Source organism: Filicampus tigris, chromosome 11 (assembly GCF_054856515.1).
Source record: "Filicampus tigris isolate MCC_2025a chromosome 11, RoL_Ftig_1.0, whole genome shotgun sequence".
NCBI lineage: Eukaryota > Metazoa > Chordata > Actinopteri > Syngnathiformes > Syngnathidae > Filicampus > Filicampus tigris.
Window position 1 is genome coordinate 24,258,265 of NC_141227.1, and position 22,385 is coordinate 24,280,649.

Genomic DNA, 22,385 nt, shown 5'->3' on the forward strand with positions numbered 1-22,385 from the left:
AACTGGCTTGTGTCCTAATAAACTTTCAAGTCAAGGTACCACTGTGCACGTTTTTGTTTTGTTTTTTCTTCCTCCCTTGCTGTTGCCTCGCTAGCGTGAAGTTAGCCGGCAAACATCAAAGTTGTTGCCGTAACTTTGCCTGACACGGCACCGGCGGCGTGTTCAGGTAACGGCGGCGTCACGGCGCTGAAGAGAACTCGGCGGTGAAGTCGTGCGAGTGAGAATGAAGGCGCAAGGTCGCCGCGATGACACCGCTCATCAGCAAATCTGTTCCGGCACCACGAGTCCCGACGTCCACAACAACACCTCCGAGAAACCCGAGGCCGGGATGATGTCATGGCGCCGCCAGGGAAACACTCACAGCTCATGTTAGTGCGTACGCCTCGCCAACTTTCAACTTAGTGAAACATGCAAATTAGTAACACATGCAACCTCTTTTGCCTCCATTTTTTTTTTTCCGTAAAGATCCAATATCATTTCCAGTCAGCAAGAAACAAACTGAAGCGAAAACAAAAGTGCATTTTAGTAAACATGAAGGACAATCAAGAAGGTTCAACTAACCTGCTTTCGTAAACACCATTACGTTAGTCTTTAACATACGTACCGAACGTACGATACGTCGGATTGCTCAAAGACAATTTCGTGTACATCAGAGTTAAAGTCCATTTTTTGGTAAAGATAAAGACAATTTTGTGTCCGACAAAGTTACCATACATGTTTTGTAAAGCTTAAAGACAATTTTGAGCTACGACAAACCTACTTTTTAGTAACAATAGAGTCAGATGAACGAATCTTTTACTCATGATCAGAAACAATTTTGTTTTCAACAAATCCAACGTCGACATTTTCGTGAACATCTAAGACAATTTAGTGCTTATATGTGTTGTCGGAAACATCAAATCATTTTCTCTTCGACAAATCACATGAGCGGGTTTTTGAAAATGTAAAAGGCAATTTAGCGTTGAAGAAACTTCAAGTATGCATTGTTGGAAACCGCAAAAAAATGTTGATCTTCACCAAACCTAGCATACGAGTTTTCGTCAATATCAAAGACAATTCAATTCTTTACAAACCTATCACACAAACCGAGTGGTCTGAACGTATTTTTGTCAAGCTTGAATGCAATGTATGAAGCAGACGGAGCAGAATTCATCATCATCATCGAAATGATTGCCACGCATGGGCTGGGCGTCACCAGCAATTTTCTGGACAATTTTTCATCCCGCTCTGTCGTCAGAAGGTCAGCGGACGAGACGAAGTGAGACGCGTCCGGCTTCTCGTGTTACGCCAGGTCAAGCCGGTGACGCTAATTAGCAGATCTCCTTTCAAGCTACCGCTAATATTGTGCCATTATTGGCAAAAGCGCAAGGGGGAGAAAGTGTGTGTGGGGCGGGGGCACTTTGGAAGGACAAATGACCCTTAACGAGGTTTTCAGATGTGCTGCAACGAGCCAATGTTTCCGCAACCACAAAGGATGCTGGGTGCAGGTCACATTAGTCGTCAAATTGTTTGGGCACCTCGACATGAGACGAACCACACTTTGTACACTGTTCACTTCCTGAAGGTGCACTGCTACATTTACCCGAGGTCAACATTTCACATCCATACTTTCTTCAATTCCTGCGCGCGTCCCAATACTTTGATCAATACTGCACATTTTTCTTCACTTGAACTTTCTGGCAATGTCCAAATACTTTTGTTCTAACTCCATTTTCACTTCTTGCTAGTAGGCAAAATAAAAGGATGTTGTTGGGGCTGGCGCAGTTGAACGTGGGGATGCAGAAGGTGACGTCATGTGTCGCGAGGTGTCGCCAGGTGTCGCGAGGTGTCGCCAGGTGTCGCGAGGTGTCGCCAGGTGTCGCGAGGTGTCGCGAGGTGTCGCGAGGTGTCGCGTGGTGTGGCTGTGGCACCTGAATCTTGACGGGCCAGGTGAAGTTGGACAGGTAAATGTAGAAGGTGATGTTGGGATGCTGCTTGAAGTCAAACTTGTCGCAGGAGAAGCTGTCCCGGTGCTCCTTGATGTTGCTCCTGGCCGTGATGGGCATCTCCTCGCCGAAGATGGTCCCCGCTAATACACACACGCACACACACAGACACAATTCGTGAGAGGGACGCAAATTTGCTCTGTTGTGGGACTAATTCAATTATAGTCAATATTGATTTTCCTTCTTGCTTATCCTGTTGTGTTGAAAATATATATATTGTAAATATCTGTATATGTGTATTTATTGTCACTCTGCGGATACGCGCTAAGGAGGAATGATGGATGGTTTTGTTTTTTATGCTGCAGTGGGTAGTTGATGGCCTTTAAAAAGAAATAAAATAAAAAAAAAAAAAAACCTCCCCATCTGTTCATATCAGAGATGACATCATAATGCAAACAAGCTGTCAAGTGGTGAGCAGTGAGCAAAGTGTTCTTTGCCTTCAACTGTTGTCAAGCGTTTCCGTGACAACCGCTGCCGCTTTAGCGCCAGGTAGTAAAAGTGTCGACTGATTTCACATTGGCTTCCTGCCGCGTGATGGACGAGTGCGGCAATAAAAATGGCCAAATCCAAATCAAATGTTGCGCACACCCGCCGCACCTTTAACGCCGGCCGGCTGATGCGGTGGCGCTGGCCGGACGGCGTCCGCCCTGGCGGCTGGGCTCTTATCTTAATGAAAGGCGCCGCCAAGAGTGGGTGGAGCCAAACCCATTCTGACGGGTTGCATAAGCTCTCCTCGCTCGTTCCAAAATATTGGCCACTCAACGTCCTGACAGCAGCACAAACTTTTTTTTAATGTTTACAATCATTAAAACTATCACAAATACCTGATACAAAAACTTGCATGCTCAAAATGAAAACTGAAATAATCAAAATCAATATACTAGAATATTTGTATTTAAAAAATAAAAACAATTTTAGTTAAGAGAAAAATACGGACATACAATTACTAAACGAATGAGTATATATTTATCAAACATTTCTTTGTTTGTTTGTTTTAACGCGTAAGGAGAGCAAAAAGCACCTGTGGAGCTTAAGGACCAAGTGATGTTCAGGTTGAACTTGTCGGAAGCGTTGATGGACATGTCCAAGTTCTTGGTGACCTGAGCAACACACACACACACACACACACACACACACACACATTCTTAGTCACACGCACGAACGCACACACACGCACGCAGTATGAGCTTGGCGTGTGCGCACCTGTTCGGGCGTGGCCATAAAGTTGATGGCGGTGTAGTGTCGGTCGTCTTCCTGCAGCAAACTGAAGGTGAACTGGTAGTCGATCAACAGGTTGTCTGGACAACACGCGCACAGAGAGGACGACCCGTTTAGGCGGCAACCCCACTCTCTGCCCTTTCAATTCCATTGCGCATCATGAGCGAATGCCGACTCCAACAAGATACAAATGTGACTCCGGCCGCCTTAGACAATGTGGTGGCCAAATGATCAAATCGTGTACTGTTGAGTCTCCTGCAGGCCATTTAGGCAACAAGCTGACGATTTCCTTCCCTCTGAATTTGCTGACAAAATGTTTATCCCGACGAAGAGCTCAGAAAATGTACTACAGCGTCTTCAGTAAGTCACTCAAGCAGCGGCCTAAACAGGTTGCCTGAATTCTGCTAAGCATCACAATAAAATGTCTGCTCCAAGACGACAGCTAATGCTGCTAGTTCACATTTTCAGGCAACTCTGCTATAGCTCTTTTGGTAGTCATCTGAATAGATTTGATCCTCTAAATTCAATTTTTTTTAACAATTAAATATTTGTTCCGGGAAAAAAAATGTTGATGTCATTAGTACCACCTCGGAGGAAAGTGCTCTGATGTCTTCTGCAACCCGTTCAGGCAACAACTTGCACCTTGTAACCGCTGAATTCCCTTCTTTTCTTATTTCCAAAAGACAGAAACGTCATTAGAATCACCTTAGAAAATGCACTGTTACATCTTCTTCAACCCGTTTAGGCAGCGACCCTCACTGAGAAGTTTAAAGTCGTGTTTGCGGGCGTGGACGTGTTGGGCGCCGCATTAGTGTACAACATCAAAGACAATGTCCCAGCGTGCCTTGCGTGCGCGGTCGCCGTCGGGTCTCGCTTGTTTATCCCGCGAGGTTCGACGACGCAAATTTCTGCGGCAAACTTTGTGTGTTTGTCACCTGCGAGTACGCCAGACACACAACAACAAAATCTGGTGTCCCCGCGCGTGTTGGATTTCACGACTGTTAGCGACGAGCGCTTCGGCTGAGTTTAAAAGTTCATCTCGGCTAATTGCAATTCCCCGCAGAGACAGGCCACCCACTCATCCGCTCGCGCGGGCCCGTCGAGTTGGCGTCACGCGCGGTGTCACTGAAGGTATCAAGCATTGGCACCAGACGCTCGCCCACCGCTCGCCAGAGTTGGCAGATGTGTGACGCCATTAGCAGAAATGGGAGGGTGCGGAGGTACCCGACGAGTCGCCCTAATGCGACGCTTCGACGGGGGGCGCAAATCCAAAGCGGGTGTGAACTCAGCTGCAATGTGTACTGTCACAAATTGGCAAACTGTCTGCTTGCACCCAACGCTCCTGAAGCTCTTCTTCGCTCCCTTTGGCAACAGCGCACTGAAAGGCACAAAAACCCACAGCCCATCCACTTACTAACAAACTAATCGATCGACTGACTCAACTAACAAACCATCCACTTGCTCTGCTACCCAACTAAGCTACAAACTAAAAGACTTACTGACTGGTTGAAATAAACAAGAAACCAATCAACGGACTGACCCAACAAACAAAGCAACCGGAAACCTACCTACCTACTTGAACCAACAGAACCATCAAACATCCATGCAATTGCCTACCTAACCAACCAAATAACCAATTGAATACTGAACTAGTAGTACGTTGTTTCATTTTGGGCTATTTAGATTGGGGTTTTTTGGGTTCTTGTTTTTAAAACTGCATGTTCAAAATAAACTTCAACCAAATCAAGCAAGCTAACCAATCTACTAACTTACTTCCCAACAACCATCCAGCCGCTCTACCTTCTTAACTAGCCAACGATCCCAATAACCAACAAACTGACAGACTGTTTTACGATGAGTATCTACCCAAGTGTGTGATCAACTGACCTACTTTACTAACAAATCAAGCAACCCTCCGTCTAAGTGCCGACCTAACTAACCAACTATCCATACGACCAACTACCTGACCAGTCTACCCATCTACCAACAGTACCTGCCGAAACGAGTAGTTAATCAACTAACTGTCTAACTAAACTAACCAACCAACTGACCAAATAATGAACTGACCGACTGACTGAGTGACTAGACTAATTAAGTGAACCAACCAACCATTCATTACCTACCAAGTATCGAACCAATTAACTGACTGATTGAACCAACCAAACAACCACCCACTTACCAAACTACCTACAAAAGCCCTTCACCAAATAACCAAGAATCGGACTAAATTAACCAACCATCCAAGTGACCAAATCATGAACTGATTTACCGAAGTACCCAATGAACCAACCAACCAGCCAAGCGTTCGCTTATCTACCAAGTACCTAAGCAATTATCTGACTGAGACGAACTAACCAACCAACCAATTAACCAACTAAACAGCCGACTGATTAGTTGACTGACTGACTAACCAAATAACTAAGGCAACGTCAATCAAAACAGAAACAAACATCTCTCGCCTGATTTTGCAGGTCGCCATTTCTTTTTACGATGACTCAGATAAGACCTTGATCTTTTTTTTTTTCTCTCTTTACCTTGCTGCAAACGTGAGCGTGCCACTTACGGATCACCTGTGTGCTTTGGTACTTGCTCAAACAAGATAATGCGGCATTAATGGAGACACGCAGCGCGTGGCCAAAGGTGCTCAAGACACGCCCACGCCAGCGCACAACACGTGAAGAGCACTTCAAACATGGCATTTTGCACGGCCGAGTCAAAGGCGCTTTCGCCGCCGCCGCCGCCGCCATCTGCCCACTTTGTTTACTGAGGTGGCGTGCGGCCAAACCTTCTTGCCGGCGGGCGGGCCGGCCGGCGCAACGACGTTCACGCCACTCGCTCGTCACGTCCCGTTGACACAACGCTCAACAAGATTAAAGATTAAAAAGAACGACACAAACTTTCCATCCGGGAAAGTCAAGAGGGTCTTGCTTTGACTTTCATGAGCCTCAACGTTCCTGCGAGAAAAAAACACTTTCAAACGAGCGATAAAAGCTACAAGAAGGACCTTCCTGGCCACAGTTAAAAAAAAGAGAAATAAAAATGTTGACTTTTCCCAGCTGACAGAAGACGACGGGGCCAGGCAAAAGCTTCTGCAACAGCGGATGCGTTTTGCCCTGACATCGCACAAGATCACGACAGAAGGAGAGCACCAGCGTTAAAACGGCTCGTCTTACTACTATCGGATTTGGTAATTGGTCTTGTCGCCGCATAGGAATACATTTGGTTTATTTTGAAATGAAATTGCTCCATTCTATCCTTTCTTACCTACATTTGAAATGCCCTTTGAGACTTTCCTGTGATTAAGGGCTATATAAATAAATTTGACTTGACTTGACATTGCTGTTAATGCTCTCTCTACCGTCGACAATCTCAGACGAAAAGTGTGTGGGATGCAACCTGAGCCCAGTACGTCTTCTCTTCCCACCTTGTTTTTTTTTTTTGTTTTTTTTTAACGATATAGATATCTGATTTGCCTTTACATTATTTCCTATGGGAAAATTTGCTTTGGAATTAGGACAACTTGGAAGTCAAAGCTGCAATTTTAGGTTGAGTTTAGACTTAGGGGCTAATGCTTTTAGCGTATGTGTGTGTGCGCGTATGCGCGGTGGCATTACTTACAATAGCAGGTTCCTCTGAGAGGGTTTCCAAGGTAACGGTTCTCAGAGTCACATCTGGAGTGACACACACCAAGAAAACAGTGCAAAGGTTATTAGCATTCCGCATATGATGTGTGTGCGCGTGCGTGTGCGTGCATGTGTGTGTGCGCATGCTCCAGCTTCAGGTTGGCCTTCTCCAAGCTCCTCATGATGAGATTCCCCTCGACAACCTCACTAACTTGTACCCGCGGCGCGCATACACACACACACACACACACACCCCACCACACACACACACAATTTCACTTTCACTTTCACAAAATTGAAAGCGTAATACAGAGCTAATGCACAGAATGCCATAAACTACCCAGTCTTCTAACTGAAATAGCTAAGTAGAAAAGAGAAAGCCATTTGTTCGGATAAAATAATACAAAAATCAGAACTACGCCGCATCAATTAAGGAGGACCACAAGGATCAGTTCTTGGACCCCAACTGTTTCTATTGTTTCATTAGTGACCGGGGAAATGCATCCAAGCTCCTCCTATTTGCCGATGATCCAACATTGTTTTATTCTAACAAATAATGCAAGTGTTAAAATATGAGTTGGGCAAAAGTGAAAAAGTGATTGTGACTCAATCTCAAAAAGACTCATTTGATGTTGTTGTTTAATAACAGAATGACGAATGATGTGTTGCAAAAAATGAATGGGACGTAAATTCGGTGACCGAAATGATGACTGATGAGAATCTTACCCAGAAGTCCCGTATAAATGATCAAAAGGAAAAACGTCAAAATCCATCAAAGTGTTACATCAAGTAAAACTTACATGACACAGATAAGCAATGTTAACATGATGCAGTGTGATGATTGGTCCACACATGGAAGGGGAGTGGCCCTTGAGCGCAAAAGCTGATCCGGTCTTATTTCCAGAGCTGGACACGGCCTATTTCCCGTCTGCGTATTTAATGGAGCCACGCGGTCCCGGTCGCTCCCAGTCAGCCAAACGACGTCGGGAACGGACATAACCTGTTCCACGTCACGCGCGGGTGCGGCCGAGTCAGGAAAAAAGTCAAGAATCAAAGAGTCTTGTGTACCTTGCGGTCCCACAGACGCAATGACACGTGCCCCACATTGTTTTGATGGCACCGATCACGACGCCGTGCGTGTGTCTCTTGTTTTTCTTTGATATTTTCTCTTTGTTTGGCGGCGCGTCTGCTGGTGCGGCCGCCCGCGTGTGACGTGAAGATGACGTTCTGGACGCCGATTGGCCGTCGCCGACGAGGGATGGAGCGGGACCGCGCGGTCGATGAAAGATGCGGGACGCAACGCGGCGGCGGTGCTTAGGCCGCGCCCGGCTCTGCTTATTTCACTCTGTTTACTTTGTTGAGCAACCTCGAGAAAGAAAAAAAAAGTCTACTGTGTCCTTGATGGAAGGAGAAGGAGAAGATCAGTCGAGGATGGAGAGGACACTCGAAGGAGGCCGACGTTCCTCTCAAGACACGCACACAAAATAATAATAGGCATGGCAATCACAGCTCGGACGATTTGTCCCGCGGGCTGATTGTGATGAACGACCCGCGGCCTCTCGTCGTTGCCTCTAATTTGACTTCTTGTGCGCGTTATCATCTCAAAGACGATTTCGTCTTCAAGTCTCGTTGAGGAGCACCGAAGCACCTTTACTCACTTACACGCCATCTGGAAAGCATTTGCAGGCCTCCACTTTTCCCACACACTCAAAACACGCCACATTTTTATCGGTCATACATTTGCAGATTTTTCAAAACAACTTCTTCCACGTTGCCAATTTGTTTGGGGATTTTTTGTGTGTGCCGACTTTGGAGGGAGGTCAGAACTTAATCCATTTCAAAAGAAGGCTGTAACATAAAATGTGGGGAAAGTGGCGCACTGTCAGTTTTTGTGTATTAGCTCGCAGGACTGCAACTAATGATTATTTTAACAATCCATTACTTTGTCGATTTCTTTTGATTAATCGGATAAAAAATATAGATTTAAAATGTTCCCTTACTGAAAAACAGGATATCATTTCAAATTTGCAGCGCGGACGTCACAGCTCACCTCATTTCTGGGTGTGGCCTCGTCACGTTGGCGATACGAGCCCGAGGGCACGTTGGCGCCAATTTCAATCGACGGCGGAAGGCAGTAGAGGACAAAATGGCAGCCCTCTGACATGGAGGACAAGCGATTCATCTGCTTAATTCATCGGCGTAAGTCTTACCCCACGAACGCGATAATAATGAGAATACTGTATTGAGACGAGTCGGGGCACAAAGAGCATATTATTGCAAAGAACATTTTTTGCCTGGAATTTCCCTTTGAAGAAGGACGGACGCCAAAAAATCGACTACAATCAAAAAGGGAATTTTCGTCAAACAAGGCCACTACTCAATCAATCGTGTCTCAACACTTGTGTCCATGTAGCGTAACCGCTCCGGTGCGACGGCGAGACTTAGACGGAGCGCGTGAAGGGGGACGGAGCGGTGGTCCCTCTCAGGGGGACACGTGGGCGGCGGACAAACGTAAGCGGCTTACGGAGGTCTAATGGGGAGCCGGATAAAGGCCGGTCGCGGCGTCGCTTCAAAAATGCCACTCGGAGGTCAGAGTTCCCCGTGCTGGGAGTCCTGCTCGTGGAGATAAGCGCCAGGCGCGAGCGTGCAAAACCATACGCCAGGGATGGAAAAGAGAGGAAGATATTCAAGAGGAACCTTGGAAAAGTCACTTGGACCAAGTTGTCTTCCCCACCGGACTCACCCGACACGACACGCCACGCACACACTTGCGTTCACACACCTGCGGTCACCCGGGGGTCCCAGCACGCACCTCCGTGCTAAGTAGCAAATGAATAACAAACGGCACGCCATCTTGACCCAATGAACGAACAACAACAAACGGAAAAAAATTTGGCCAGTCCACGTTTGTGTGTGGAGGGTAGCGTGACATCATCGCCTGGTAACAGCGTAAACAAGAACGGAGGACATTGCATTCGCTCCATTTTTGTTTATTTTTGGGTCACTTTTAACAGTGGAAACAAGAGGAAATAGTCAATAAATAATGCCAAATAAAAACAATTTTCTGATAAAAATGTTAAATATATGCAAAGTAATCCCCCGTTCAAACACGGTTCCAGGCTCGTAGACAGTTTGTAAGTATTTTTTTGGGGCTGGCATTTGTTCTTGGTGTGCTTCCATTGTCGAACACTAGACGGCGCCACACTATTTGGTTTGACGGTGTAAAGTTGAAAGTAGAATGAGAGCAGAAAGTATTTCAGCTCAGCCTAGTTTTTGGTGAAGATTGTTGAATGTCAAATCCCCTTCAATCCTGCTTTTTACGGCTACAGAAAGCGCCGACTGTAGGTTCATTTTATAACGTCAATCTTTGGGCGTGATTGTTGAGGTATAAGTCAATACGTTTGTGAGTTTGAAGATAAAAGCGGGATTTGTTTATTGTAAAGAAGGGGACCAGTGCACTGTCAATGATATTCATCAAGTCAGTTTTTCAACGGCTAAGCGTGGAAGAGGGTCTCACCCAGTTTTGTTTGTGAAATTCCGGGTGGCAAACCACTAATGACAGACAGATTTCTGTAGATGGCGGTGTTGCATCGCTTTGAGATCAGCACAGCTTTGGAGTAAAAAACACACACAAAAAAAAAAACAATAGTAGTCAATGAATCTCTGCTCGTCGCGTCGCTTTTGAGGGAGAGAAATGCCATCAAGACGTAGCAAGTTGGACTAATTGAAGCACATGTGTACAATGTGAAGAGCATGTGTGTGTCGCAATCCAGAGAAAAGATGATGCAATCTACGGAGTGAATGGCAAACGCCATGTAGAAAAGCCACTGACGTTCAACTCCAGACAGACTATTTTACCATCAAAAATCCTTTCTCAGTCTTGTTTTTGTTGTTTTACATTTTGAGGTGACACGAAGCAAAAAATGTAATTCACAGTTTTTGTTTTTACAAAATGCTCATTTCCTCTGCGTTTTGGGCAGAAGCCTGTGTTTTTGGTCAAACCAACACATCTTCTTCTGCTGATTTCTAAAGAATAAGAAAACATTAGAAACAAGCTTTTTGTTCCTAGTGATAGAAGAGAGTCTGCCGTTTCCCGTGGTCGGCTAAAAAGTACGTTATTAGGTGTGCCATTACACTGCGCAAATCCTTAATATCGATGAGAGTGAGCATTTATATGACAAATGCTGAGGACGGTCGTAGTTGGATGGAAGGACGACAAATGCATTCATCCTGCCCTTCCTTGAAATGTCTCCCGTTCCATTTGCGCTTTTGTCCGTTGCAACTAAAGGCGGGCCTCGCTGTAACCATGACAACTGACGGCATTTGCCGACCCTCCGAACAAGGCAAAGGGCAATTAACGCAACGGACGCAAATGATCACAGCCAAGGAATGATCGGCATCAACACGGCAAAGTTACGCCGCCTGTGCTGTCTCATCACATTTTCATTTTGTCTTGGCTCAACGCGCACACATACCAGTGAACCGGTGGCCTCTGCTCCCGGATTTATGGATGCAGCACTTTGCCGTGCGTGCGCGTTGTGTTCACACGCTGTACAGGTCTGCCAAGCCATTTAGAATATTATAGTGCTGCAGTGCTCCAAACTGGCCCAGTCAGGGAAAACGCGCGCACGCACGCACGCACACACACAGTATGACAGAAACACATTGCTTCCCAACAGCAGCATCTGCAATTTGTACAAAACATTGACTTGGGACAGCAATTGGAAAGCTGTTTTTTCTTGTTGTTGTTGTTGTTGTTTCTTTGCTTTTCTTTAAGTGCATCAATCAGGAGAGTAAATGTTCTTCCCATCCACAGCCACCCGCTGGTGAGCTCTTGTAAATGTCATTGAAAGAAACGCTCCAAAGTGAGACAATTGTTGGGCTGCGCTGCGGCTACCCAACATTTTTTACAATCGATTATGCCGGCGATGATCTCATGAGAGTAAAGCAATAAAAATAGACTTTTGCACGCTTGAGTTCACTGGCAACCATTTGAGGGCATTTTGAGAGCTTTGTCAAGACCTACACAAGAGTGTGCTCGTAGATTCTATACACACTCAAGCTAAACAAACAACAGCATTCTTCTTTCACCAAGAGAAAAAAAACAAAACTTTTTGGAATTGTTGTCAAATGTTTTGCCCTTTGTGCCACGTGACCAGCGCTTTCATTCGGTAAAGAAGCTCCAATATTTGAACTTCTTGTGGAGGGAGACTCAGAATTTCATTGTTCAGTGCCACTGTTGTGTTAAGACCATTTGGCGCCTCTGCCAAATAAACATCTTGAACCGGGAATTTCAATGCATTCCTTGGAAAGTGCTTTTACTAGCAGACATTTTGAACGGCGTTCATTTGCCCGCTGCATTTTTTGTGTGTTTTAGCTCCATGAATCTTTTATCGTGTGTTTATCTATACAAAATATGTCATTTATCAATCAATTGAAAGAATATAGTAGAGAACTGCCAATTGGAAACACAAGATGATTGTCAGGACGTAAAATTGTGCCCATGTGGCACAACTCAAATTGTAACTTGTTGGCGTGTGTTGGCTACTCACAGCTGGCACTGCTCTCCTTTGATGCCCTTGGTGGTACAGAAGCACTTGCCCGTGGTGACGTGGCACACGTTGGCGTGGCTGTTACACCTGCAAGCTACACACACGCACACACACACACAAGTTCATTTGTTCTGAATTGCATGGCGCAGGATTTTTCAGCTACGTAGCAGCGAGTAGTGTTTGAAAATAAGAGCGGCGACACGCGCAGTTTGGGTCGGAAGGGGCCCTGCTTCCGGGCGCGTCCCAAGAAACTCCTGGCAGGTATTTTAGCCGATCAAAATTGAGGTACGGTATGCAGATGCACGGGCGACAATCAATTGGCAAAAGATTGAGTTGCCATCCTTTGGTATCGGGGGAAGGAAAGTCTCCCAACTGTCTTCCGCGGGCTCAAAAAGGGTCAAATGCGCGTTGGGTTTTCGGTAAGCACTTTTTGAAGTCGGCACGCATGCTACCAGGGAAGGGGGTTCCATTTCCAAGGTGCTGCTCCGACGAAAAGTGTCAAGCGGTTCACGGGGCCGAGAAGATTGCGTTAGCGGGGACGGCGAAACGTCTCTTCTCACCTTTCGTTCACCTCGACGCTTTGCTGAAAGCGCAGCAAATCCTGTTTGTTGCCGCAACAAGAGCAACGAGAGGAAAATCTCTTCCTGGAACGCCGCTGCCTTTTGTTTGGATTGTCGACTCCTGCCGGGACGCGTGTCCAACCGCCGTAATCGTCTTGTTCAATGCGCGCGCGGCAGGAAGCGAGCGGATGATTTACACGCCGCTTATCGAGACACATAATCAATCCCGCACGGCTCACCTTACGGATGTGCCGTGCCGCTCGCTCACAAAGGCTCGTGGCGCCTCGTTACGTTTGAGTCACAAGGAATGAAATGGTGATAAGAAAGAATATATCTGGCGTGAACATGCGCGGTAGGTGGATTGGACGCTCTAAATTGCGGCGAGGTGTGATTGTGAGTGTGAATGTTTCTTTGTCTGTGTGCGCAACCAATTGAGGGCGTCAGCTGGGATCGGCTCCAGCACGCCGGCGACCCTTGTGAGGAGAAGCGCTCTAGATCATGGATGGAAGGATATCTAAGCTCGCCGGTTTTGGCTTCATGTTTTGCGGTTTCTGAAAAAGCTGGAAAAAAAAGGACGGAAGCCATCATTTTTAGGAGGGTGACGATGCTGATGACTGAAATACATCCGACATTCAGCACACAATCAAATTCAGCAAAATTACTTTAGACCAGCTGGGCCAGTTTTAGACGTGGTCCGAGCAGGCGGAGGTTAACCTCGCGCTCATACCAAAAGCCATTGAATATCCAGCCCAACCTGTCCAACAATACCATGTCGAGTAGGTACGAAGATTCCTAAGGTGTGCGGGAAAACAAATGTGCTGGGTACGCAGACAGTTCTCAGGCCTGTTTCAAGCTCTTGAGCACTGTTACCGCTTGCCCGTAGCACACACAAAAAAAGCAGATTTTTAACACGCACACACAAAAAGCACACTTTGACAGCATTGACACGGACTCATATTCCCACCGTTTTCCTGGACACTGGAACAGTCATCCCCCACTTTATCGCCGTACCGGAGACCAGGCCAGGTGTCGTCTGCCTTTCGGTCAAAGTCGGTCGGGGCGGGCTGGCCGCGGCCCGCGCTCGGCCCGAGCGGGAGAATCCAAGAGACCCGGATGCCCGCCGTTCCCTTTCGCGCCGACTCCGACTCAGAGCCCAAAACGCGAACGAGGCCAAAACGAGGCAGCCAACGTGAGGCTCGGGGGAGACGCCGACGCTCCCCGCCGACGCTGAACAAGATAAGCGCCACACTCAACATAAAACAGGGGAGAAATGTCAGAGCCGCAGCAAAATGCTCTCCAGACTTCTTTGTATTCACTTTACGCTCTCCTTGTTGTTTCTTCCTCTTGCTTCCGCTATTAAAACCGCGGTGAACTCGGGTCAAGGCCACGCCGAGGATGAGAAACAAACAAGAAAGAGAGAGAAAGGAAAATACAACGAAAAAAACACTTCTCACCTTTCTCTCTTTTGCCTGTTTAAGAAGACTTTCTTACTCGCGGGCCCGGCGCGCAGCGCAACAGGCAGCCCGCCTTGAAATGTCACAAGGTCGACGGGGCGGAGATGCGCCGGCGTTCCCGCGCGGACGGCGCCGACCATCACGTCCGCACCACCCGCAGACACCGCTGCGCTCGCTGGACCGGCAAAAAACAACACTCCGACCCCAATAATCCGCAACCGCCGGGCGCGTCCGCAACAAAGGTGGCAAAAGGACGCACCGTCTCGACCGCAGTACAAGTACGAATACTTGGGCAAAAAAAACTTCTCAACAACTGCTTTACGTGAGTTAAAGTAATAAAGTACAGTACACCCTGTGAAATACACAGCACCTATGTATACGGATTGTAGAAAGGGAGAGCCGATCGAAGATTGTAGACGGAAACACAAACGGAAGCCCCTTTGAAATCGTAGGCGCAAACTCATTGTATTGCAAAACATAAATTCTAAAAATTGAATCAAAGAAAAGAAAACGGAACCAAGTGACATGCTGCGTATTTAAAAGCACAAGAACATTGACTCAAATTGCATTTCGTTCAGGCACAACACGGACACGCAGTGGAGGGACTTGAGTCCCACGCGGGCAGCTACGGAGACGGATGGACGACGCAACAAACGCACGAGCCGTGCTGAGTACACAAAAACGAGAAAGTTGATCTCTTTGCAAGATAAAAAAAAAAATGTGGCTTATTTCGATATAAACAACTTTTCTTGCCACTTGTTCCCCAAAGGAGAGTACAATTTTTCACTTGACTGCCTCACACACACACACATGCACACGCACGAAGCTCGATGTGGTGTGTGGTTATAAATCGAAACAAAAAAGCCTCCGGCCACTTTATTAAGGAGGCCGGGGTAACGTCACAAAAGCGGCCTTTACAAAGATGAAAATGTACATTTTTGATTGACATATTACACACACACACACACACACACACATTGATCAGCTTCAAGCTTGCACGTTCCGAGGTTTTGCTTCCGAACACCCAAAGGCTGCAGGTTCTCGCTCCAAAGGCTCCAAAGGCTCCAAAGGCTCCAAAGGCTCCAAAGGCTCCAAAGGCTCCAAAGGCAGCGGTGGTTTCTGTTTGATAGAAAATCCGAGATGCTGTTTCCAAAGGATCCAAAGGTTAAAGCTTTTGATTTTATGGCTGCAGGTTGTTTCCAAATAACCAAGACTTCAGGTTGGGATTCCAAAGGTTCCAGTTCCAAAGCATCCCATGGTTCTGCTTGCAAATCATCCAAATGTTGCAGGTTCTGCAGACAGTTTTTCCCAACGGCACCATGGGCTCCAGGTTTTGGTTGTGGGGCCAAAGGCTACACGTCCGCTCGTAAATCCGGGTCATTGTCCCTCGAAGAGGCTGACTCTTGTAATTCCCAAGAATCCAAAGCCTTTCGCTCGTGTTTCCAAAGGATCCAAAAGGTACATGGCGTGTTAATTGCCTGGCGTGTTCTGCCATCTGTTGTCTAGTCTGAAGTTTCATCCCTCATGTCGTTTTCGTCAGTCTCGCGTTTGTGTTTGCGTTGATTGTGGCTATTAATGTTGATTTAGGTTGCACGATGGCAGCTCCTTTGATTCAGTGAGTGTTCGCTGTTTGTGTACAACGTCTCGATCATAAAAATAAAAAAAAAACTTTAGTGGTGTGATGAAGTGCAGTAATTGGAGCTTTACCGACATCATTAAGGGGACAGCTGGGCCTCGGTGGCGCGACTGTACCAGCTTGTTTGTCACTTTGCTCCGCCTAAAACATTTGATTCAAATTCAAACTTTTGGACTCCAGGGACCCATTAGAGGGGAGAACTTTTGCCAAGGACCCCCTCATAATCCTGATGCCAATTAAACGTACACTGACTATGATGTGTACCTCAAAAGGCCGCAGGTTTTACAAAAGTTGCCTATTTTTGAAAAACGAGGACAAATAATCCTTTTGAGACTCAAGTCAGATTTCTTTTGAAAAAGGAAAAAGGTGTCATACAAGAAAAAAGACAACTTTTGCAGGCTAAAAAGCCATCATCTGTCAAGAACAAAATCGAATGAGGGGAGAAAGTCATTTTAACGCGTGAATTTCAAAAATACAACTTTATTCGTACAATATTTCAAATCTTATTCTAGAAATCATGGCTTTTTTCTTTCACAAGATGATCTATCAAATTGAGGCGTAATATGCGTGTCCTTTGCATACGGATACGTTTCTTCTTAGCAGTTTTTGTGCATTTGACTTGCTTCAAGCATTTTCTTGCTTCAAAATCAAATAGTAACCTGTCACTAGATGGGAATGTTGGTATAAATACGACGCTCGTTTCAAGTCATCGGTGCGGTTTTCTTCTGGGCTAGCTTTACTTGCTGGTTTAAGAAATCTTGCCCACTCAAATGATCCTCCTCTATTTGCAGACAATTTTTTGTAACAGTAATTGTGGTGTTGTGCCACGCCAACGGGGTAGAATTACAATGCAAATGGTTGAAAATCGCTCCTAAAATTGCTGAAGAAGAAGACGAGCAAATGAGCAAGTTTTTTCCCGACGGTTTTGTGGATTTCCAACCAGGTAGATATGGTGTATTTTGTAACCGGGCAAAAAGTGTGCTGAAAGAGAATGACGCCTTCCGTTTTCAGAGACGTATCAGAAAATAAGCGAGTGTTTGTCGTGGCGACGAATAATTGGAGGTACCGCGCGCGTCTGGCTCAATTTGAGCCAGAAAACACTTTTCTGCCAATAATTTCGGCAACATACAAGCTAGGACTAGAAGACCTTGGTTTTGTCAAAAGACAAAGTGGTTGTCTTGCTTTGTTGATGAAACGTCCCTTGGAAGGCGAGCGAAAGAACGCCGCAACATTTCCTTCCCGTCCAGTTAGGACGAGGTGACGGGTGGGACGTGGCTGATGACGAGCTTCCTTCATCATCTGCCAAACAAAGGTGAGGCGCCTCAATTCTCCGCTGTCTGCCCTCCATTACTCGCCTCCCTTTCCTTCGCCGCTCACGTTAACCTAGCGCCCCCGCGTCTCGCTCGCCGCCGTCCAATCGGAGGTCGGCTGCTCCGCTTCGCTGTCAGGCGTCCCGCCATCACTCACGGCGTTAATCAGCGTTTTAGCCAAGGTAAACGTTGCCATGATGGAGGCGAGGAGAACAGGAGGCAAATAAAAGAGCCAGCAGCTGTTGTCCACTAATGGAGGAAGACAGGAAAGGAATGAAAGACAGGACGGTCGAGAAAATTAAAAGGCCAAAGGAAAAGAAATGGACGGATGGAAAAAGTGGGATGCGAAAGAAAAGGAAAAGAAGGGCGCAAGGGAAGACAAAGGGCTGAAATCAAGTTCATTTTCAAGGAAAATAAAGGCTTGAGGACAAAGGCAAAGAAAAGGTAAGACAGGTGACGACAGAAAAAAGGAAGGAAAGGAAAGGAAAGGGGACCAGTAGGAAGTGTATAATAAAGGAAGACCAAGTGAAAGAAAAGAGAAACAGAACGTAGATGGTATTGAAAGTAATCGGGAAAAGGAAGGAAGTGGGAAAGGGTAGAAAAGTACAAATGAGGCAATAAGAAAACACGAAAAAAGAAAAGCAAAAAGATGACAAAAGAGGAAAACAAAGGAACGTACAACACGAGAGCCGCTTTGTGAAAAATGAATAAAACACGAGCAAAAACAATAAATAATACAAACGCAATAAGATGGCGGCAAGCAAAGAGGAAGGGGGGGGGGGGGGGGGGTAAACATCCGCCACGGATGAAGGCATGCGAGGGAGGAGGAGGAGGAGGAGGAGAGCAAGTCAAGGAAAGTAGACACGTGCCAGGCCAGCCTCGGTGCGCATCCATCACGCTCAAGTCGGCAAATAAGTCACAGATGAAGCGCCATCTCCCGTCCTCCCGTCACGCTGACGACAAAACGCTCGTTTGTCACCATGCAGACAAACGACGTCGCCTTCGCCACCTTAACAACAACGCAAACACTCTGACGCCCCATGAGCGCTCCTCCGGTCGAGATCTTCCGCCCCAAATTCTTCGGGCGTGCCTTGACTTGGAAATTGACGGGAAAGGCACAAAGTCCGCGCACGCTACCTTACACATTTGGTCAAAACAACTACCGTCCGTGAAATATCTCATCCGCGTTCAAGCATTCATCATTTGGTTATGACATCACAATATCAATACTTCACACGCAGCCGTTTGAATGGATCTTTCAACGATATTGTGTCACGGGACGAAACTCAGTGAACCTCCGCTTTCCATTCTTTCGTAGGAATCGGCAGATGAGCGCGTCCCGAAAAGCAGAGCTTTTCGTGCGGCGCATCGCTGCTTACGTTTCTGCCAAATTTCATAATCAACGTGGGCCTGAAAGAAATTCCCTACCAGTCCACGCAAGGGACGCTGCATTTCTGGGCTGTAGATGCGGCTAGCTAGCTAACTGAACAAGCACCGAAGCAAAGGGAGGTGCTGGAGTTTGAATCTAGCGGGGGAGGGGCAACTCAGGCCGCACGCTCGCGTGGCCCCCTTTTAGACACGCCCCAAAAATCTGGGAAAGCCGCAAAACCATTTAACGCACAACATTTGCACGTCTCCAGCACGCACGTATCATACATTGAGAAACAAATCTCCCACCGAGGGTATAAAAAGGAGAGCTTTTGGGAGTTTGACTTTGTCGGGCTTACCAGTGCACTTCCCTCCGTTGGTGGGGTCGCCATAGTAACCGGCCACGCAGTTCTGGCACTGCGTGCCGGCCGTCAGGTTCCCGCAGCGCTCGCAGACGCTAGCGTTCACGCACCTGCTGTGTCCGTTACACTGACAAGCTGCGGGACGCAAACACAGGCAAGGGTCGGGATTCTGCTTCCGGTTGCGGATTCACCGTTCGCAGCGTCCGCTCACACGGGCAGCGCAGGAAAGCCCAGTCGTGGCCGCGGTCGGCAGGGCAGAGGCCTTGATCCGGGACCGTGTCGCGTGCTCGGGGGCCGGCCCGGGAGGGGGCGGGCCTCAGGGGTCCGCGGTAGGACCCGTCCATGCAGACGCCGCTGCCCGTGTCGCTGGGGTCGCCGCACCAGCCGCATTCGGGCCGCTCCAGGCACTCGGCGCACGTCCTCACTCCGGAACAGTTCTGGGCTGAATGTGGAGAAAGGCGAGATCAACTCGTCGGACTGAACTCGGATCTCTTGAGGGATGTCGCGTTGCGGTGTGAATAAGCACAGCTGCGCCATTGTCCCGCTTTGCTGGATTCTGGGTGAAAGGCACAGGCGACTACATTGGTTGGGCTGGATTGTTGAACATTCAGACCCCAAAGCCAAAGTTGAACTCAGCCACGTGACATGCAACCAGTAGAACGGCAAAAAAGTCCCAAGAAGCCATGACTGAAAAGATACTGGAAGTCTGCACTTTTGGCTCGAAACCAAAGTGACATTTTGGACGATTCCAGATGGGCCTGCCAACATCCGATCAATTTTTCTCAAATTTTGTTTTCGCGCTCGCCATTCTTTCCCTCATTTTTGCAAGCTACTTTTTATTGCGTCACTTTGCTTTTGTTTGTAAATGCTTTTAAATGTTGTATTTGCCATTATGTGTGTCTGAAACGCGCTATATAAATAGCGCTGCCTTGTCTTGCCTTGAGCCACGTACACGCGACGGATGTTAAGACGCCAAATTGTTCGATGCCACGCTAGCGAATACTCAATTAAGCTCAGTTCGTCCCCATGTCAAAAAGGAATCGAAAACCACTCCTGACGCTCCAGTTCCTCAATCGATTGGATAATTAAGACGAGCGTCGAGAGACTTTTGGTTGCATTTATGTTGTTAAGACTTTTGAATTAATGGACGGATTTATTAAGCTGATATATAACATTGAGGTAAATGTGAAACAATGATTTTTCACGTTTAAACTTCATTTATTTGTTATTCCTTTTTTTTATTCCGTGGAATGTCCGCGGTGTTGTGTACGCATGCGCGGTGCAAAGGTTACAAATACCAGCGGACCTGGAACACCTGGAAAATGAGTCAAATGTCCTGGAAAGTTTGTCCTGAAAACAAAACGTTGCATTTGTGTGGTGTAAAACAGCGCATTGGATGGTAAATTGCATCAGGTGGTGAAGCAGGAAGTGGTCCGCCGTGCGTTAAAAGGCTCCCAGACGCATTAAAGTGAGCACATTCTGTCCATCAAATTCAATCTAAAAGGCTGCAGTGGTGCACAAACACAATCAGAGCCTCTGGAGATGTAATTTAGCGCCGCTAATATACTTGCACTCCCGTGTTCTCACCTTCTCCCTGACCCTCAGCGTTTAGAAAGAAATTGACTTTTCCTTTCGCCTCCCCGGCGTGCAGACAAACGCATCTATATTCATAAAGTGGATGTGACATTAAGAAAGTGGCAGAAAAAAAAACTTTTCTGATCAAATTAAAAATGACACTTTCTTTCAAGCCGCGTGGCATTTCAACGACACTAAACAACAAAAGTGACAAAATGTTGCCGGTTGCCCTTGAAGCTTCGGCGCCGACTTTTGTTCTTCGTGCTGAAAGCAGACGACAAGCCACGCGAGATGTCGCCGCACACAAGCCAGACGCAAGAGGACTTTAACGGATTATATTCATATCGGGGCTTCTGGGCGGCTCTCACCATGGGAACCACATGTTCCCATGGTCATTAATTCCGAAACCAAACAAGAGCTCTCACAAACCTTTGCAAACGTGAATGCACACATAAACGACGCCCGACCGTGTTAAGTGCATTCCACAGCACATTATTGACAAACTGCCGGAAAAAAAACCCTGTAATTTCATTTAAAGGTTAGCAATTTGCACTTGCCAATTGACGTCCAGTCAATTGATTGTTTTATTTAAGCAGAAGACAAAAGCCATTGAGACGCAAGTCTCTTTTCCGAGCAGCCAGCAGAGGATTGAGAATGAAATGAGAATCCAGGAACGATTTCGTTGCGACCGCATTAATGACTGCAACAATTTTGCGATGACAGAAAAGAATTCTTCTGCTCAGAGGAATCTCCTGCCTTTAATTCAAAGGGGAGTCAAGATAAACATTTATTCCAGAATATGTTCGATGCAAGTCCACGATCTGAAAAAAGGCATTCTGATAAATATCGCGTTTGTGGAATAAGAGTTAATCCAGCCGTTTTGAGCCATCACCGGGGGCGGCCATTTTGTCACTTGCTGTCGTCTGAAAATGACATCAGAGTTGCTCGGGCAACGAGCGATCACGGCTCACCTGCTTTCTGAAGCCGAGCCGTGATTGGTCCTTACCTGAGCCCCGAGCAGTTGTGATGTCATTTTCAGTCGATAGAAGCGACAAAATGGCCGCCACCTGAGATGACTAAAAAGGGCTGGATTTGGCCGCTTAACTTATATTGCACAAAGGCAATATTCATCGGAATGCCGCGTTTCAACTCGCGGGCCTGCTGGGAACAAATTCTTGAAAAAAATGTGTTTGGGTTGACAAAGGCCCGTGTCCAAGAATCGGGGAATTTTTCTTCGGCAACAGAACGGCGACATCGTGTAGCTCAGTCAGCGGTCGAGCAATCATTGGAGCTGCAATTTTTGAAAAGGAATTTGCTTGATGCCATCAGGGCCAACAGACTTTTGGGGTCTTACGTTTGCAAAGCTTCAATTCCGTCAAAGGTCCTCCATTTCGGATAGAACTTCAGCCGCACGTTCAACTCTTGGCAAATCTTCCCCTCGTATCTTCCGATATGCCGTCGCCAAAGTCACAATTCCCTCTCGTTTTATTCACTGTCCTCCAAACGCTTCGCAACACAAGCAAGTTCTTGGTCCCCCGTGAGCTTTCCGATGTGTTTTCGCTTCTTCCGAGAGGATGTTGAAATTCGGTTAAGCGCATATTTACCAGTGGCAGACCACCTGAATAATAAATAAAGCGATTGGCTCGTCTTCAGTAGCAAGCAGCTCGGCGCTCTCTGAGGCCGACCTCCCCCGGGGCCGAGCGTCCTCTGATCGCTTGTCTTCTGAACGAATATGAAGAGGA

At 46.9% G+C, this 22,385-nt stretch overlaps 1 protein-coding gene across 7 annotated transcripts in view; it reads right to left on the bottom strand.

Annotated features, from left to right (window-relative positions):
- Window positions 1–22,385, bottom strand: part of atrnl1a (attractin-like 1a) — an 84,244-nt gene that overhangs the window by 34,994 nt on the left and 26,865 nt on the right. For all 7 annotated transcript variants that reach the window (XM_086045935.1, XM_086045934.1, XM_086045933.1 and 4 more), the window contains 7 exons: window positions 19,280–19,510; window positions 19,066–19,203; window positions 12,379–12,472; window positions 6,822–6,874; window positions 3,189–3,283; window positions 3,007–3,085; window positions 1,911–2,068 (listed from right to left, as the gene is read on the bottom strand). In XM_086045935.1, the coding sequence (XP_085902061.1) occupies window positions 1,911–2,068; window positions 3,007–3,085; window positions 3,189–3,283; window positions 6,822–6,874; window positions 12,379–12,472; window positions 19,066–19,203; window positions 19,280–19,510 (848 nt within the window). The remainder of the gene's footprint in view (window positions 1–1,910; window positions 2,069–3,006; window positions 3,086–3,188; window positions 3,284–6,821; window positions 6,875–12,378; window positions 12,473–19,065; window positions 19,204–19,279; window positions 19,511–22,385) is intronic.